Source organism: Neophocaena asiaeorientalis, unplaced genomic scaffold, assembly GCF_003031525.2.
Source record: "Neophocaena asiaeorientalis asiaeorientalis breed wild unplaced genomic scaffold, Neophocaena_asiaeorientalis_V1.1 scaffold631, whole genome shotgun sequence".
Taxonomy (NCBI): domain Eukaryota; kingdom Metazoa; phylum Chordata; class Mammalia; order Artiodactyla; family Phocoenidae; genus Neophocaena; species Neophocaena asiaeorientalis.
In genome coordinates, this window is record NW_020172599.1 from 153153 (window position 1) to 173017 (window position 19865).

Sequence of the window (19865 nt, forward strand, 5' to 3'; positions counted from 1 at the left end):
TCCCACCTAGAAAATCCCCTAATTTTGTTTCCTAAAGAAATTCTGCTCCACCAATGATCAACCTTATTGCCCAAAGGGTGGATGGAAGGACAAAGTGGATTACATGGCTGTGCATTACATTTCATCCTGTAGTGTTGAATACTGCATAGGTCAGAAGTCCAAAGAGCATCCATTAGACCCTCCTTGAATGCAGCTTTTGTGTCCATCATTTAATGCCAAATGAGTTTGGCCATCTCTCCTGGGATTAAGGGAAGCGGATTCTGGTAGGAAATCCCTTGGTCCTGGTCAAACTCTTCTGTGCTTGTCTAGCACACGCATCTACTATGCTTGGAACTTGAGCTTATCCATCAGCTCCTCTGCAGAAGAAGGCTGCAATCTGATCCCTAATTTACTGAGGTGAAGAGACTGAAAAGCTAAGAACTGTCAATAAATGTTGACAAGTAAAAAGTGCAAAGGAAATAGAGCCAGTTTGCTCTGGTGCCTAAGAAAGCAATGTTCAAATATTAGGATGTAGTTTCACTTTCAAAACTAGTTGAAACTATGAAATGTGACATAAAATCAAGTCTGATTTGTGATCTACACAGCTGTAGACGAAGGGCTGTGCAGAGCCTGTCTTTTTATCATCACTATATAAAAGGTTATATAGAGATATACACACACACCTCTCAAACAAATACATACAGTCATACATGCAATATAATTGCTAACAATAAGTTTGAAATATAGCTCTAGAAGCTTCGATGTGACCCTATAGCTCGGTTAATAAAGGTATTGAATGGTCAGATATCCATGCAATAAAGTATGCATTTACTTTTAAATACCTTTAAATATTCCTATTAAAAATCCTAAAAGGTTAATTCAACATATGGATTGATCCTGATGCTCTTGCTCTCTAAAATTAGATATATCATCGATACTTTGTAATATAGAATGTGTGACTAAGAAAACAGTTGGTAACGGAATCCCTTGGAGTTTCTTGCATTTGGACCTTTCCCCTGGGTTTTGTCCTCCATTACCTGCATGGTGCAGTGTAAAAGGGCATAGGACTTGGAGTCAGAGGACTTGGGTGTGAGTCTTTACTTGGTCACTTGCTAGCAGTGTGACCTCGGCAAGTCACCTAATCTCACTGAGCTTCAGTTTCCTTGTCTAGAAAGCAAGACTTTAGTAAGACTTACCTCACAGGGTTGTTATGCACATCAATGACATAAACACTCTGTAACTTGTAAAGTGTAACACAAAATTATTAGTTACTATTATCATAGTATTAGTGCATTATTGGTATTCATATTTATATTTGTAAAATGAAATAAGTCCTATGTCATGTCAACGTGCAGCCCTAAGCTTAGAAACAATCAAGGCTGCTAGTTGCTGGGCATCTGCTGTGTGGGGATTCTTCTCCATCACTGCAAGGACGATGTTTGAAGGGAAAATATTGCAGAGGTTCTTGTAGGTCTGATACTGGTGCTCTGGGATCATATGCTCCCTGGAATCATTGCACATTCCAACCCAAGGATTCATCCAAAGCTGCTCCATCTTTTCAGGCACGCTCCGTACCATGACTGGCTCATAGCATGGTTGCATGAGGCTGTTACTCAAGGGATAGGAGTGGTAGCCATAGGAGTCAGTTGCACAGGGCAGTGGGTCCCAGCTGGCATGTTGTTCCCGGCACAGAGGAGGGCGTCTTTGCCTCATGGGGTTGCTCTCATACAGACGGGAATCAGAAATGCTGTCCATCCGAGTCATCACCAGGGCACGTCCTGGCTGGGGAGTTGCCCCAGGATGGATATTGGGAGGCATGGGATAGTCTCCAGGACAGCTGGAGTGTGCTCCAGTTGTCGGGTGCTGGGCATGCAGAACTAAGTGGGGGACTGATTGCTTGTTGGGGGCTTGCTTAGAGTCCTCTGGGCCATAGCTCTGCACTCGCGTTAAGGCTTCATGGTAACCATGAGGAAAAGGCTGAAGATGGTTCTGAGATGCTGAGCGATGCAGCTTCAAACTACCTTCAGGATGAGTATCAGCTACAGCCAAATACAGGTTGTTGTAAGAGGAATAGCTGTCGTTCCTGCTATGGCTCATACGATTGTCAGGACAGAGGTTGGGATTCCGGGCATACAACCCCCGGTCTGTTTCAGCCATGTAGTACTCTCTATTATGCATGCTGTTGATGTTCAATTTGGAGAAGTCACCTAACATTGAATAGTAGCCGTGGTCACCCAAGGACTCAAACTTTGGGTATTGCTCAGCGTAGCTAATAGGGGTCCCATGGCTATTGGTAACCAGGATCGGGGGGTACTGCATGCTGGTCATGTGCTCCAGTGAGGACTTCTGGTGGGAGAAATGAGAGGATCCTGGCACTGGGCTGCTGGCTGAACGGGTGTTGAGTGCACCCACTGCATGGCTTTTGGCAGGTGGGATTGTGGGGACACTTAGAGCAGTCACAAGTGAGGGGACAGAGCTGGCCTCAGGCTTACGGGCAATGGACAGCCATTCCTCAGGCTCCACAGCCACGGAACGGATACTGGGATCCGATTGGCGCTTGGGGGCCACACGTTTGACTTCTGAGGTTATGTCACCTTTGGTACTAGACAGCCCTGTGCCACACTTGGCCAGGGTGCCTTCACTCATGGTTTTCACTGTGGACAGTTTGGCACTGATGCGGAGCTCATCAGCCACCGAACGCTGCGGTTGGTTGGCCCGCTCCGGATGGTAGTATTTGCACTTGTGGCCGTAGGTGCATTTTTTGCCTGAAAAATAATGCCTTGTGGTAAGACTCTCTCTCAGAGTAGTGCAACTCTCTGTGCCAGAAGCTGTCGTAACAATCTGGTCACTCAGGTTAGAGTTTTACTGTTTGGGGTTAAGGCAGAAAATTAACTGTTCATAAAGATGGGAGACACAACACCATGGTGGCATCACACACTGTGAGGGGAGAGAGAAGTGGAAACCTGGGGAGGAAACTGCAATGTGAAAGCTAAGAGTTGAGCCATTGAACAGCCTTCATTTTCCTGTAATTCACAACTTTGCCTAGGTATAACCCACATGCTGAGGCAGTGTAGGGCAGCAGCAGGCAGGGTGGTTCAGTGCAAAGAGCACCGGCTTGGAGGCCGGTCAGACCTGAGTTTGAATTCCAGCTATGTCACTTACTAGCCCCGTGACCTTGGTAAGCGATTTTACTTTCTGTGCCTCATTTTCCTATTCTGTAAACAAGGTTAATAATAATGCCTTTATTATAGGGTCATTGTGAGGATTAAATGAAAATAATGAACATGAAATACTCTATGATATGAGTAAATGATAGTTGAGAACAAACACCTAGTCATCCTATAAATAAATGACTCTCCAAAAATAGTGAACATTCAAAGTAGCCTCAGACCAGGCATCCCATGTCATATTATTAGGCTCACAAACTTTGTATCCTAGGGACTTGGGTAAGATCATGAAAGCACTCTAGAAAACTATATTTTAAAAAGGAAATGAAAATAAAGTTTGAAAGCAAACTGGAAAGTACAGATTGGAAGAAAAGGGTATTATTAGTTGACAGAGTGTGCAGTCACCTGCCTGAAAGACATGTCCTTCTTCAGGCCAAACCCAATTTGGCATTGCCCTTTCTGATTCCATAGGCCAAGTGGGTTTCTGCACTTCCCTACACCCAGCAACACTGCTCAGGACAGAGGCAGCTAGAACACATGCATCATTTTAACTAGTGACAATTATTCTTTCCTTCAATCCTAGTTACCTTTTCCTCATGTAATTTCTAAGATGTTTCTTTAAATGCCTAGCTGATAATACACGAAGACACAGACTTTAACTCAGAAAGTGGACAAGCCAGGATTTTCCCTTTGGAAGGGAAACCTTGAAGAGAAAAGTATTCACAGAGTTCTCATGTTTCTCTCAGTACAGAACTTGGTTCTGCACATAGGTACTCACCATAAGGGCATGGTTGCTTCTTGTGTTCGGGGACAACGGGTCTCTTTCTTAAGAAGTTTTCAAGGCTTGGGCCATGGCGTCCTAAAGGATCATCTGGAGGCATAAATCTGAAAGCAAGCAAGCAAGAGGCAAACGTCTTCCATTCTGTCTCCACTATCCCTTATCAGGAGTTCAGACCATCACTACCTCTTGCCTACACTGTTGTCACAGCCTTCTAATGGCCCTTCCTGCCTCAAGTCTATCTTCTGCTAAGCCAGCAGTTCTTCCCTCTGTTTCCACTTTAACACAAAAAAGGAATGATTTTTCCCATGCATCATTCTTCTGTGGATTATAAGTTCTAGCCATACTGGCATGCCTGCTGGTTCCCCCAACATGCAATCCACTTTCACATCTTTATAGCTTTATTCATGATGTCTTCTTTACCTGAAATGCCCAGCAGCCCTCTTTTCTCTGCAGTAAACTTCATCTCAAATGTTATCTCCTCTGTGAGGCTTTTTCCTATCATTTCACATAGACAAAGTAATTTAAAAAAATTCTAACCATAGCACATATCATGACACATTGTGGGAATCTTTCTCTTCTCCAGTACACTTTGAGCCTCTTAAGGGTGAGTCCTGTTACTCATTCAGCCTTTTATCCCCATGGTGACCAGCATAATGCACTGTACACAGTAAGTGTCCAGCAAATGTTTATTGAAATGAAATGAAATCTATCCCTAGTAGTAACTTGGATTTAGGCTATTCAGAGCCTACAGGAAAGAAACATACTTGTCATTCACAAAAGAATACATCAGCAACCGCTCCTCTATAAACTTCTTCCATTCTGGCTTTTCAATTTGAAGGTCTCGGTAGTTATCATTGGATACAATGATGCCATCAGAATCAAAAGCCAGTTTGACTATGAACCGGTCATCATAGCAAACAACTCTCCTGCCCTGGACCCTTCTGGATGGTGTGAAGACAAGAATCTTTTCCTTCTCCAGTTTACGTAGGATATCTTGATCTGTTGAAATACGGATTATATGCCAGAGGGTAGAAATAACCTTTGGAAATCAACAGCATTATCCCCATATTACAAATACAAAAGTTGGTACTAGATTAATATATTATTTGCCTGTAGAGAGAAAGTGGCCTCTATTCCTGGCTATGGCACCAATTTGGATTGTGACCTTAGGCAAGTTACCTTCCCCTTTGCATTCCAGTTTTCTTTCTGATAAAATGAAGGAAATAGATTCAATGACATCTAAGTTTTTAAAACCTACCATGAACAGTGAGAAATAACACTGATATCCTAGCATTCTTGAGGCTTGTTTTGCCCTTTGGCTGAAGCACCAGCTTTTGGTTGCTGAAGAAACCAGGGCAGTATGCTGAGGATGTATCTGCCAGAAGGAGAATAAAGCATCCCTCCTAGGGACAACATTTTTGCCTTCTGTCTGAGGGAAAGCCATGACTAAGGAAAAACATTAAGCGGTAGCACGTGAGTACTGACCCCCTTTCCTTTTAGCTTCTTAATTACTGAGGAAAGAAGCCAGGATCCACTCTCAGACTGAGGCTGGAAGCCTGTTCAGCAGCTGGCAGATAGCTCCATGACACAGTTCTGACAGCCATTCACTGAACCTTCTCATTTTGCACAACAGGCAAGAGCTGATACTCAGAGGACTGGGGTATTTATGCTCTCAAATGCTGTAAAGAGCTAGCTTCATATACTACTACAAGTGAATGTAGTGATCCTCCTGCCAATAGGGCCACATCATGACTTTTGTGGACTTTAGGCACTTTTGCCTTCATGGGTCCCTTCTTCCATTAAAGAAATATTAAAAATTATACTTTACAACTGGGTAGTATAAAAACAAATAATCCAGTTAGGTACATTATTATATATTCATTGTTATATTCAATTTTCCCCTCTGATGTTAAAAAAATAATAAAATTAAAACTTTTACATGGGACCCTAAAAGTATCTATCATAGGCCCTAGGCACTGAGCCTCCTGTGCCTCATGGATAAGTTCGCTCTGAATGCCATGGGACTTTTCTCTTTTTCTATTCTACCCCCTAATCTGCAAATCCCACAGTCACTTATCTGGTACAGAATAAGATCCATTGTCTACCACGGTTTCTTTAGTATTTTGGAAAACTCAGATTCATCCCCCTTTAGTCTGAAGTCTGTGGTCAAATAGAAAAAACACTCCTTTTTTTCAACTGTGTGCTTTATTCTTTGCTTGAAATTGAAGTCTCTATTTAACTGCTGTATGCCACAGCAAAATGGTTTATTTGGATCAGGAAAAATATGCTTTAAAATATACTTAATAAAAACATTTTAAGTATACTTAATAAATTTAGAAAAGTAATTATCTAATTTGGGAGCATCAAGCTCTCCCCAAACTATCTTGCCAGCTTTGCCTCTGGATGAGAAGAAATGTCTTATATGAAATGGTACCTGTAATTGGTGCATCAGGGCGGGATTGCTCCTTTCTCCACGCAGGCACAAATACAGTAATGTCTTTATGGCCTTTATCTAGAAACCATTCCACAGCAAGTTGTATTCCTCTGCAGGAGAACTCTTCTTTATTCCCATGGCTTCAGGAAGATAGAGAATGAGAGTAGAGAAGATTGACAACAGGTAGCAAAGAAATACTCGGAACAGGCTTTTTCTTAGCACCAAGGCATTAACGACAGACATATTGTTTCTTGAGGATGGCAAAAATGTATTTTTTAAAAAAACAAATTCTTTTTTATTCCATCATTACAAATATTGCCGTTATTATTACACATTCATTCAAGGCCACAGGTAACACCTCCCAACTTATAGCAGCCTTAGTGACTATTTCCTATCATTATTTCCATTTTCTCTCATCTCTTTCTGTTTCTATTACCACTTTCTTTTCAAAGATTCAGATATTTATCAGATGAAAAAAGAAGAGGTGTCACCAGAGGTTTAGATAAAGTTTATATTGAGGATTAATTGGAGATGAATTTTAAGCACATATAGTAAGCTTAAAAAACAACTGATAGCAAAAAAGGCACACATAAATGCTGACTGAAAAGTTATCACATTTAATTAAATATGATGTGCCAACAAAAGTCACAGTCTTGAAAATTTTAAGATGTGGGAAATGCTCACAGTGTAACGCTAAAAGAGAAAAGAAAGGATTTGGACTACATGTAATGTAATCTAAATTTTATAGAAGAAAGTATATGTACAGTATTCTTTCCTTATTGTGGCTTCACTGTGTGCAGTTCCACTTACCCACGGTCAACTGCAGTCCAAAAATATTAAATGGAAAACTCCAGAAATAAATAATTCATAAGTTTTAAATTGTGCACCATTCTGAGTGATGAAATCTGGTGCCATCCCATTCCATCCCACCCCAGGAGGTGAATCATCCCTTTGTCCAGCATATCCCATCTCTTGAGTCACTTAGCAGCATCTCTGTTATCAGGTTGGCTGTTGCGGTATCATAGTGCTTGTGTTCAAGTAACTCTTATTTTACTTAATAATGGCTCCAAAGTGCAAGAGTAGTGGTACTCGCAATTTGGATATACTGAAGAGAGGCCATAAAATGCTTCCCTTAAGTGGAAAAGTGAAAGTTCTTGACTTAAGGAAAGAAAAAAAATCATATGCTGAGGTTGCTAAGGTCTACTGTAAGAACGAATCTTCTATCCATGAAACTGTGAGGAAAGAAAAAGAAATTCATGCTAGTTTTGCTGTTGCACCTCAAACTGCAAAAGTTAAGATGGAAAAGACACCGAATTTGTACAGTGATATTTAAGAGAGAGACAAACTCATACAACTTTATTACAATATACTGTTATAATTGTTCTTTTATTATTAGTTGTTGTTAATCTCTTACTGTGCCTAATTCATAAATTAAACTTTATCATAGTTATGTATGTATAGGAAAAAGCAGAGTATATACCAAACAGGGTTTGGTATTATCCCTAGTGTCAGACATCCCCTGGGGTTCTTGGTACGTAATCCCCGTGGATAACAGGGGACTACTGTAAAAAGTTAGAAAAACTATTTTAGCAGGGAAGAGCCAATTTTGACTCCATGCTGGATCTGTTTCTTTGACCTTAGCATTTGCTTTTGGTTGCTTTTGTTATTATAGCCATACATATCGGCCTGCCTCAGGGAACCCTACCCACCTGTGAATGGCTGCAAGAAAAAAGAAATTAACACATCCCTTCCCCAAGGCTGGCCATTCCAGGAGATGTTTTTCAAGACTGATGGCCCTTTTTACTTTACTTCCTCCCCACCTCTCCCTCTCTATTCTGACTTTTTACTTTACTTCCCTCTCTGATTCTATAAAAGAAACTGGCATCCAGACCCCAATAAGATGGGTTTTGGGGGGACCCTAGTCTGCCATCTTCTCAGTCTGCCGGCTTTCTGAATACAGTAGCTATTCCTTGTCTCAACACCTCGTCTCCCAATTTATTGGCCTGTTGTGCCGTGAGCAGAGCGATCTTGGACTCGGTAACAAACTTAGCTTAGCCAGCCAGGAGCCTTGCTGCTTGTGGCTAGGCGAATAGTCAGGGAATAGTAGTCAGGGAATACTGGGGCTAGGCCCTAGCAGCTGCGGGGACCATTTGTCCTGAGGGTGTTCCCTTCAAAATTCCCTGAAGCGGCACTGGCTACCCCAGCTCTTGGAAGTTGAAGCAAGGAACCGACAAACTTCTATAAATCCACAGACTCGATTTTGGAGAGTAAGTCGCTCTGCCGTGCACATTAGAACATATTTCCCCCTCAATTTGGGCTTTTCCTTTACAGGACAAACCAGTTTGTTTGACTGGGGTACCCTGTTGGAGAGGGGAATTGTTGTTGGACTCTACCTGATTTGGGGAACCGGTTTGGTGGGTTTGGTTTTGGTTTTGTTGATGTTGGAATTTGTGCTTTTTTGTGTTGGAATATGTGTCTTTTGTGTTCTGGTGTTATAAAACTTATAAAAATGAGAAATACTCCATCTATCCCAAAGGAGAGCCCTTTGGGGCGTATATTAGATAAATGGGCAAAACATAGCTGTGAGCCTATGACTAAGAAAGATATGATATACTACTATAATAGGGTGCAGATCCAATATATGTTAGGAACAGAAGAACAATGGCCCCTGAATGGCTCACTCAATTATTATTTTTTTTATTTTTATTTTTTTGCAGTACGCGGGCCTCTCACTGTTGTGGCCTCTCTGGTTGCGGAGCACAGGCTCCGGACGCACAGGCTCAGTGGCCATGGCTCACGGGCCCAGCCGCTCCGCGGCATGTGGGATCTTCCCAGACCGGGGCACGAACCCGTGTCCCCTGCATCGGCAGGCGGACTCTCAACCACTGTGCCACCAGAGAAGCCCTCAATTATTATATGATACCGCAGTTAGAAGTGTTTTGCAAAAGAGCAGGGAAAAGAGACGAGATTCCATATGTAGAAGCATTTATGCTATTGCATCAGGAGGAAAAGGAGTCAGAGGGCTGTCACCTTATGGTGCAGCGGTCTGAAAGAAAACCTAAGGGGGAACCTATTCTACAAGGGGAAGAGGGAGAAAATGAGAGTGGGAATATGTTATTTCAAAACTTAAGCCTCCCTCTAGCCTATCCAGCTCCTCCAGCGGCCGAGCAAGCTGCCCTGGCAGTTGTTCCAACTGCACTTTGACCCATGCCGCCAACATATTCACCACCTCCTATTTACCTTACCCATGGGGATCAAATAGTAGTTTCTATGTTAACCTCTGGAGCACAGGAACCTGGTTTAGTATCACCATCTAAGACCCGACAGAGCACCCAATTTGGACCGGGAGCCGTTTCCGCAGCAGGGCAATTTCCCTTGCTCCGATATCCTCTAAGAGGCCCGGGGACTCCCTTGGACTTGAGGTGCCCGATTCTAACTTTCCCACAAGAGCCCCCAGGTAACATTGCAGTGAGGAATAAGTTGATTGACTTTCTAATAGATATGGTGTCACATATTCTGTGGTAAACACCATAGTGGCACAGAAAACATCTCAGTCTATCCTGGTCATGGGAGTTTCTGTAGAAGTACAAAACCATTTGTTCTTACAACCTCTAGAATGTCAGCTAGGGGACCTCACCCTACAGGGCCATGGATCCCGAATGAATATGGATCCCTCCTCCCCCTAGGTACAGGCCCTTTTGGCTATGCATTTCATGGCCCAGTCTGCCCCAGCCATCAGGTACAAAATTCAGAAAGCAACTGCTGGTCTTCAGACTCCAAAGAACGATTTGCTCCAATTGGCTTATTTGTTTTTCTACAATAGGTATATGGCCAAAAATGCTGAATGCATGGAGAGAAATATGCAAAAGGCCCAAATGATTGCAGTGGTTTTGTCTGCTCAGCGACCACCAACTGTGAGGCCGGCTTTTCCTGGACCACTAGGCCCATGGATACCCAGACAGGACCAATGTACCCTGTGTGGACAAAACGGGCACTGGAAGGAGAGTTGCGATCGATGTGCCCTTTGCAAACAGCCAGGGCATTGGAAGAAGGAATGCCCCAGACATCAGAGAGTGATGGGGGCCCCTCAGCCATTGACGGTTTCACAATCAGAAGACTGAGGGGGCCCGAGGCCAAAAGTGGCTCTGCCTAGAGATACCATCTACATAATAAATGTTGAGACTTGGGTGGTCATTGATGTGGCAGGCCTCCTGATAGAATTTTGCTTATAGATACGGGTGCAACCTTTTTGGTCTTAACCCAAAGTATTGGAAAACTTAGTAACCATAAAGAGTATGTAATGGGGGTGTCAGGGAAAAGGCAGGGGCACATTTTCCTGGAACCCCTTTTGTGCAACATCAATGGCCAGCTGTTTTTACATTCCTTTCTGTTTGTGCCTGATTGTCCCATCCCTTTAATGGGAAGAGGTTTATTAACTAAGTTAGGGGCCACTATATTTCTTGAGGGGCAAGGGAACCACCCTCACAAATTTCTTAAACCTAGGGAAGATCCTCAAAAATATTTGTACATAGATTACCAAAATAGGAGGCCACTGGTCTGACTAAATTAATCATAGCTGATATTCAGAGCCTGATTGGAATTTTGGAAGAGACCTTCTCCCCTAAGCTAAATGAGGAAAAGTAAAACTTCCCAACATAGGTAAATGGGTATGTTAGTCCTTCAATATCATTGAGGTAGCCACCCAATTCTTTGAAAAAAGAAAAACAAAACTGTCCTTGTTTTACAAATGTAGTCTTTACAAGACCAGGAGTGTGGCTCCAAAAATAATCCAAAGCGCACCAATCCTTTTACCACTCCCAAACCTTCCCTATTTATCTTAAGAGGCTTGTAAGTATTAAACAAAGGGGAAACAAAGTCATCCTAAGAGAAACTTGCCTGTATCTTTGAGATGCCAATGTGCTATCTGGTCTTCTCAGGAACCCTTATCTCTGCCATCATTTTAAAATGCAAATTTTGAAAAAGAGGGTAAAGTAATTTAGAACTTGACTTGTTTTCCATAAATATTAGTAAAAACGGTTTAGCCATCTAGACAAGCGAGCTTGATTTGTTCCATCTGCCAGAAACCCAATTTTAATCCAACCTCTTAAAAGATAGTTTCCTTACCCAGAGAAGGAAAAGAGGAAAGAAAATAGGCAGGCCCAACTATTGGTAGCCCTACAGGGGCAACCCCCATCCAGAGAAACCCTGACCCGTCCCAGCAGAAGCCAAGACGGATGTTGGGTCTGTAGAAAGCCTGGCTACTGGGCAGAGGGAATGCTCCCACAAGGGCAAGCCTCCTAAGATGCCTTGTCCAAAATGCCAAAAAAGTGGCCATTGAGGAGCCAACTTCCCTTTGGGCTAAAGGGCTCAGGGGCCAGGGGCAGCCCCTCAAATGACCCTGGATTGACGGGACCCTCCGCTCCAAATGGGCCCCCTGTTTAACGTCAGTATTACTGGCTTGGAACCAAGGGCGAACCTGGATGTGGCAGGTAGGACCATATCTTTCTTATTGGATACAGGGGGCGCTTACTCTGTCCTAGTTTTCCTTCTCTGGACCCTTCTCCGACTCCTGTCAGGGTACAGGAGTCTCAGGTAAACTTACTACTAGGCCCTTTACTGTCCCTTTGTGTTGTTACTGGGAAGGATATACTCTCTCTCATTCCTTCCTGGTCATACCTGAATGCCCCCTCCCACTGTCCCCAGCAAGCTGGGAACCAGATTGCTACTTGGGGGAACCACCCCAGTAACACCCTTCCAGTTCTTAGTCTTAGAGACACAGCCCCCTCTGAGAACTGGCACACCAGCCTTAGATAAGTTGCCAGTAGACCCCCAGGTCTGGGCTGATAGAATCCCAGGGAGAGCTATAACCGCCTCCCCAGTGCTTATCACCTTAAAGGAGCCAACCTCTTTCCCCAATCAGAAACAATATCCAGGGCTTCCCTGGTGGCGCAGTGGTTGAGAGTCCGTCTCCCAATGTAGGGGACACGGGTTCGTTCCCTGGTCCGGGAGGATCCCACATGCCGCGGAGCGGCTGGGCCCTTGAGCCATGGGCGACTGCAGCCTCTCATATCCAGATTTTTACAACACGGGCTACTTATTCCTTACAGTTCTCCTTGCAACATCCCTATCTTACCTGTTAAGAAGCCAAACGGAGAATACAGACTGGTCCAAGACTTAAGAGCTATCAATGAGACAGTTGTCCCACTCCATCCAGTAGTCCCCAACCCATACAACTTGTTGGGGACCATCCCAGGCACAGCCTCCTGGTTTACTGTGTTAGACTTAAAGGATGCTTTCTTTTCCATACCTCTGGACCCCCAGTCCTACTACCTCTTTGCTTTTGAGTGGCATGAGGAAGGGAATAGAGGACAACAACTCACCTGGACAGTCCTACTTCAAGGGTTCTGAGACAGCCCTCACCTTATTGCCCAGGCCCTGGCCAAGGACCTCCAAGATCTATACCTGGAGGAAGGGACTATCATCCAGTATGTGGATGACCTTCTTATTTGCTCCCAAGACCATGAGAGAGCCTTAATTCATGCTACCCAGACCTTCAATTTTTTGGCCAAAAAAAGCTATAAAGTTTCTAAGTCTAAGGTCTAATTGGCACAGCAGGAAGTCAAATATCTGGGAGTAATCCTCTCCCCAGGGGAACGAAGTATCTCCCCAGATAGAATACAAGGGATTTAGATCTGCTGGAACCAACTATCTGAAAGCAGCTCTGAGCCTTTTTAGGCCTCATGGGGTATTACAGACTATGGATTCCTAATTACGGATTAAAAGCACAACCTCTTTATGAGACCTTGAAAGGAAAATCTGACTCTATACCTCTGCTCTTGGGCCCTAACCAAACCCAAGATTTCTAACAGCTAAAGACATTACTATCTCAGGCCCCATTCTTGGGAATCCCAAGAACTGATAGACCTTTCTAACTATTTGTGGCAGAAAATCAAGGGATGGCTTTAGGAATCTTAACTCAGGAACTTGGCCCTGTCTGGAGACCTGTAGGATATCTGTCAATGAGACTGGACCTGGTGGCCACTGGATGGCCCAACTGTCTTAGGGTAGTTGCTGCCTTGGCCTTATTAGTGGAAGAAGCCTCCCCTGACAGTATATACCTCCCATCAGGTTACCTCTCTCAGAAGAGAAAGGCCATTTCTTGCTCACAGATAGCAGGATCCTCAAATATCAAGCATTACTGTTGGAGAATCCAGACTTATGTGTCATGGTCTGTTCCTCTTTAAATCCAGCTACCCTGCTCCCCCTACCTGAAGAAGGTCTACCAGTTCACCAATGTGAAGATAATATATCATTCCTTGTTGCCCCGACCAGATCTAACTGATATTCCACTACAAAACCTGAGGAGGTTTGGTTTACTGATGGAAGTAATTTTGTTTCTGAAGGATGTAGAAGGGCAGGGTATGTGGTGGTCTCCTTGACACAGGTTATTGAGGCCCGGACTCTTCCCCCAGGGACCTCAGCCCAATTGGCAGAAATAATTGTTTTAACCCAAGCCTTAACCATGGCTGAAAATAAGGCCTTTAATATATATACTGACTCTAAATATGCTTTTTTGGTTCTGCATGCTCATGCTGTTATCTGGAAGTAATGTGGCTACTTGATGGTCCAAAACAACCCAGTTAAGTATGGACCTCAAATTCTCTCCCTCTTGGATGTAGTCCTCAAGCCTTTCCATGTACCAGTGATTCATTGCAGAAGTCACCAGAAGGGTGACGATGAAATAACAAAGAGAAATCGGCTAGCTGATCAGGCTGCCCGACAAACAGCCCTTCAGCCCTTTGTGATAGAGGGTTCCTTAGTTCCTTCCCTTAGTTCTCTCCCTTCCCTGTCTTACCTGCCTAAGGAAATCAAATGGGCCATAAATCATGGGTACCACCTTGACCCAGATGGATGGTACTGGAGAGAGGACTTAACTCACCTGCCCCAGTCACTCCAGTGGAAAATTATTAAATTTTTGCATGAGGCCTGTCACCTAGGGAGAGATGCCTCATACCAGATTGTTTCTTCTATCTTCTCTGGGAAGGGACTTTACGATGTAGTTAATAAGGTAACCTCATCATGCCCTATTTGTCTGACTAACAATCCTCAGGGAAATAAGCCACCCCCATTGGCCCTTCTAGCTCAGAGACACAGAACATATCCAGGGGAAGACTGGCAAATGGACTTTACAATGGTTCCTCCCTACTGAGGATATAAGTACATTTTGGTGTTTCTGGACACCTTTACTGGTTGGGTGGAAGCTTTCCCCACCAGGACAGAAAAAGCTTCGGAGGTAGCCCAGAAGCTTTTAATTGAAATAATCCCTAGATTTGGCCTCCTGTTGTCTCTTCAGAGTGATAATGGTCCTGCCTTTGTTTACCAAATTATTCAGCAGATATCCAAGGCTCTAGATATTGAGTACCACCTTCATTCTTCCTGGAGACCCCAATCCTCAGGAAACGTAGAAAGAGCCAACCAACATTTAAAGAATACCTTAAGAAAAATAACCTGAGACCTCCCTTAGTTGGAAGGAAGCCTTCCCTATTGCTCTTTTAAGGGTCAGAACATCCCCAAAGGCCTTACTTAACCTTAGCTCTTATGAAATGCTGTTGGTAGGCCTTTCTTATGAGGGGACCTACTGACATACTCTGTCACCTCCTTTGGACAATTCCAAAAAGCCCTCCAGAAATATGTGGTAAAAAGGCTTCCTTCCCCAGAGTCTTCTCCTTGCCTCTACTCTCCAGGAACACAAGTATTCATCAAAACTTGGAAGGATGGCTCCCCTGGTTCTCAACTTCAGCTGACCTGGAAGGGACCCTATCCAGTCTTGCTCTCTTCTCCTACAGCTGTTAAAGTACCAGGGATCGCCATTTGGATCAGCCTGAAGTGATCCACAGTGTCTTTAGAGGAAATATTTTGGTTTGCGGGTATACACCTCTTAGAGAGAAGCATTCTCAATCTTACCATCATGGTCCAGGAATCCTGGAAGGCTACAGTAGCAGCCATTGAGGAGCAACAGTCAGCCCTAGATTCTCTGGCTGAGGTGGTTTTACAAAATAAGAGGGCCCTCAATGTTATAACACAGCAGTACCCAACATTTTTGGCATCAGGGACTAGTTTCATGGAAGACAATTTTTCCACAGACTGGGTGGGGGGCAGGGATGGTTCAGGCAGTAATGTGAGCGATGGGGAGCAGCAGATGAAGCTCCACTCACTTGTCCACCACTCACATCCTGCTGTATGGCCTGGTTCCTAACAGGCCACAGACCGGTACCGATCCACAGCCAGGGAGTTGGGGACCCCTGTTATAACAGCTGAGGCCGGGGGTGTCTGTGCCCTGTTAAATGAAACATGCTGCTTCTATGTTAATATCTCCAGCCAGGTTGAAGAAAACCTTCTGGCTTTAAAGAAAAACATCAAAATAATAGAAGATCTGAAAGAGAGAGCAGGACAGGGCCCTAGTTGGCTTTCTACCTTCCTCTCCTCCATGGAGACCCAGATATGGACATGACTGTTGCCCTTGTTGGGACCATTAGTCCTGACAGCCTTTGTTTTGTTATTAGGCCCTTGTATCATAAACCTACTTGTTTGACTCATTTCAGAACGCATACAGGCTGTTCGATTCCAAATGGTTCTGCGAGGTAGCTACCAGCCCATTCAGCCTGGCCCTGAGACCAAGATCTACATGGAACCCCTTGATGATCATCACTCCAGCCTACCTCCTAGCTGAAGGAGAGCAAGAGGAGGGACCCAATCAAGACTCTGCCCCTTAACAGCAGGAAGCAGCCAGAGCAGTAATCGTCCATGTCCCAAAGAATTGGGTCCCATACTCTTGAGGGGGGAATGTTAGGTAGTTAGTCAAACATTAGCAGAAAGGAGGTGACAGTGGTGAAAAGACAAGAAGGAAACTATCAAGTCACACTCCAACCCACTGGGCACCCTCCCCTGACATTAGGAGCAAGGAGGCAACAGTAGCAAAAAGACAAGAGGGGAGTAGTTGAGTCACACCCCAACCATCTGAGGACCCTCCCCTGACATTAGCAGCAAGGAGGTGACAGTGGTAAAAAGACAAGGGAGGAATAGTCAAGTTACACCCCAACCATCTGAGGACCCTCCCCTGACCCCACCCAGAATGGGTGAAACTATGGTCAGGTGGTGGGCAATTTATCCTGATAAAGATAAAGAGGGAACCCAATAACACGAGGGAACTTCTCTGGGCTGCACATGCCCAGACCAGACAGGCGTATAACCTATAGTAAACCCAAACTCATTATACCATCATTATAATAAAATCTGTAAGTGGTTTTGCCCATCTGGGTAGGCTTTTCTTAGTGAATTAAGGGTAAGCACATGCACAATAATGAACTTGTTACATAGTTCGGGACTGTCAATCAAATAATGATCCCCTGTCACCCATGATCATGACCCACCTCCTCACAGAACTCTCCTTACAAACACGCTTAAGCCTGTACAGGAGTGCTGGTTTCACTTCACAGAAATAGCCCACTCTCTCTCTGAGAGTGTAACTATGCTTTAGTAAACTTTGCTTTGCACTTAAGCCCAAAGTGGTAGCCTGCAATTCTTTGCTTGCTATCACAAGGACAGAGATTGCTGGTCTGGGTCTTCCTTTGACCTCCTTAGTTGAAGCTATTTGACACAATGCACGCCAACCCAGTAACACTACATAAGGGCCCAGTATGCAAAGTTTAGAGATCAATAAATATTTAAGGAATAAATGAATGAAAAAATGGAAAATAAATCCTGCAAGATGACCTGTTTTAGCCTGAACCTGCAAAATGTCCTTTTGCAATTTTAAAAAGCTAGGACCTAAAATCCTATCTAAAAAGCAATATAAAACCTAGGACCTGAAAGTTACAGAATGTTTTAGTGACACTACAACGCACTTTGTTCTGTCAAGTGGCTTAGATATGTCTCACGATCTAGGTTCCAAGCCAAATTCAGTCTAGCAGATGGGTCACTGGCCTCTCTCCCTGACTTTTTTTTTTTGTAGGGTTCAAATATTTGGGCTTCTCCTAGACTTAAAAGAGAACATGGTGGGGTGGCTTCCCTGGTGGCCCAGTGGTTAAGAATCCACCTGCCAATGCAGGGGGCACAGGTTCAAGCCCTGGTCTGGGAAGATCCCGCATGCTGCAGAGCAACTAAGCCCATGCATCACAACTATTGAGCCTTGGTGCTGCAACTACTGAAGGCTGCATGCTTAGAGCCCATGCTCTACAGCAAGAGAAGCCACTACAATGAGAAGCCTGTGCACCACAATGAAGAGTAGCCCCCACTCACCACAACTAGAGAAAGCCCATGTACAGCAATGAAGACCCAACACAGCTAAGAAAAAAAATATATGGTGGTATTTACATTTGAAAGCCTTAACTCCACTGAAATGGATCCCCCCCAACCCCCAAGGAAACAGCTCTCTGAATGAACAAACCCTTTAGGATTTTACCATACATCTATATGTGAATTACAGGTACACCACTATTGCAAATGTTAAACAAATGCTATTAATGACAAAGCATCATGATTTCAATGCAGTCTCATCCAATACATTGAGGAAAAACAGACATCAGTATATAGTTTAAGTACCAATCTCATGATAAAGTTACAGGAGAATGGGGAAAACAAAATGAATTCAGATTAATGGCACTAAAAATCATGAGCAGACTATGGCACTGAACTTTTGACCGTGTGAAATGTGATTGCAGAATAAATGGGACTCATCAGTAACTTTCCTAGTCATACAAGGAAGAGATGCTAACAAGGACACAGTTGGCAATTAAAAAAAATATGTTGTCCATTATGCACTATTTTAACATGCTCCTAAAAATAAGGTTGAGTGCTGATTTTTTTTGCTCTTTTTAAGTTGTGTGAGGTATCTTTAACATAGTAAATCAACTACTATAAAAGACAAAAGTTTATCTTCCTATCAGCATGAGAGTTTACTATTGGCAAAGACTAGATATGTTGAAACTAATTACCTTGGTAATTAATCTCTTCATTATTCCTTACAAAGCAAAAGAACCATAAAGCGTCCTTCATAATCAGCAATCCTTGAACAGAATTCCAAATACAAGGAAGATCTTATATCACCATGAATTCAAAGTTCTCAAAGAAGTCCTGGGTTCTTCTCATCCCCACCTCCAAAACACAAAACACTTAAAGAAGAGTGGGTCTTGGGAAATGGGTCCAATCTAAAGTGTTTTGGGTGGCCTGATCTGGAAAAAAAATTGATTTTAGCAGATCCATACCTCTTCCCCTCAAGAATCACTCTAGTTTATGCCTATTAAGGAGGGGGGCAAAGTTACCTTTGGTCCTTTGGACACAGAAATCACTCTCTGCTTTTCACCGCCCATTGCATCATTCTGATTCCTGGAATATTGTGTACAGGTCACTTAACTTTCTTGTTACTATGCTTCTAGTTTCCCCTCATTAAAACAGGGGAGATGTCTAGCCTCCTTTACATAGCCTATTATGATGCTGTGATTTTTAAACATATTTTAAAAAGGGGGAATCAAGATGGCAGAGTAGGAGGACGTTTGTGGGAGCTCACCTCCCCCCACAAACACATCAAAAATATATCTACATGTGTAGCAACTCTCACTGAAAACTAACTGGAGGCTGGCAGAAAGGCTCTTCTACAACGAAGCCTATAAAGAAAGATCTGCAAGGAGTCAGGCAGAGAGGAGAAGTGATCAGTTTGGGACCTGTGCTACTAGCGGGGGACACAGAAGTAGAGGAGTATATCATAGGCTTGGAGATACTCCCTAGGAAGTGAGTGGATGCCAAATATATGGTTCTAGCCACATATTTGGCATTCCAGCACTGGGGTCTCACACTAGGAAGATGAGTCCCCTTACCTTGTTTGAAAACTGGTGGGACTTACTAGAGGGGCTGTGAGAAACTGAGACTCCATCATGAACAGTGTGCATGCACACTTCCTTACTCCCAGGAACAAGGCAAAGAAAGCATATTGAAAACAGCCTGGGACTCTGGCTTGTTCCTCACTACTGCCCCAGCATCCACTCCAGCCCTCACTGGGCTACTGTTCCAACTCCACTTGCTCTGGCTCTGCTCTCCACTAGGGTGGAGAGTGCACACTTAGAGAGTGGGACCAGCTTGGACCCAATCCTTAGGGCTTCTACTCCAGCATCTTGGACCCCAGCCCCCATAGGGTGGTGACAACCATTGATCATAGGAGAAGCCCCAGCTCACATCTGTTTCTGGCTCTAGCTCCTCCATATCCAGCCCTACCACCAACTAGGGTGGTAGCTGTCAGCACACCCCTGGGGAAGATGTGACCTGTGCTCATTTCAGATCCAGCTCTCCCACCAAAGTCACTGGGCACACACAGACTGCATAAGGACACTCCCAGAGAAGAACACTGCTTCAAGATCAGGAAAAGTAACAGTTTCACTTAATTCTATAAAGACAGAGAAAGTTAAACAAAATGAGAAGACAAAGGAATGTGTTTCAAATGAAAGAAAAATAA

General features: G+C 43.8%; 1 protein-coding gene across 1 annotated transcript; it reads right to left on the reverse strand.

The window, feature by feature from the left end:
* Positions 1–1323: 1323 nt before the first annotated feature.
* ZC3H12B (zinc finger CCCH-type containing 12B) lies at positions 1324–10456 on the reverse strand. Its single transcript, XM_024738905.1, has 5 exons — positions 10275–10456; positions 6362–6501; positions 4692–4926; positions 3925–4031; positions 1324–2744 (listed from the first exon to the last, which is right to left on the reverse strand). The coding sequence occupies exons 1-5, from the start codon at positions 10454–10456 to the stop codon at positions 1324–1326; spliced, it is 2085 nt and encodes a 694-aa protein (XP_024594673.1).
* Between the last annotated feature and the right edge of the window lie 9409 nt (positions 10457–19865).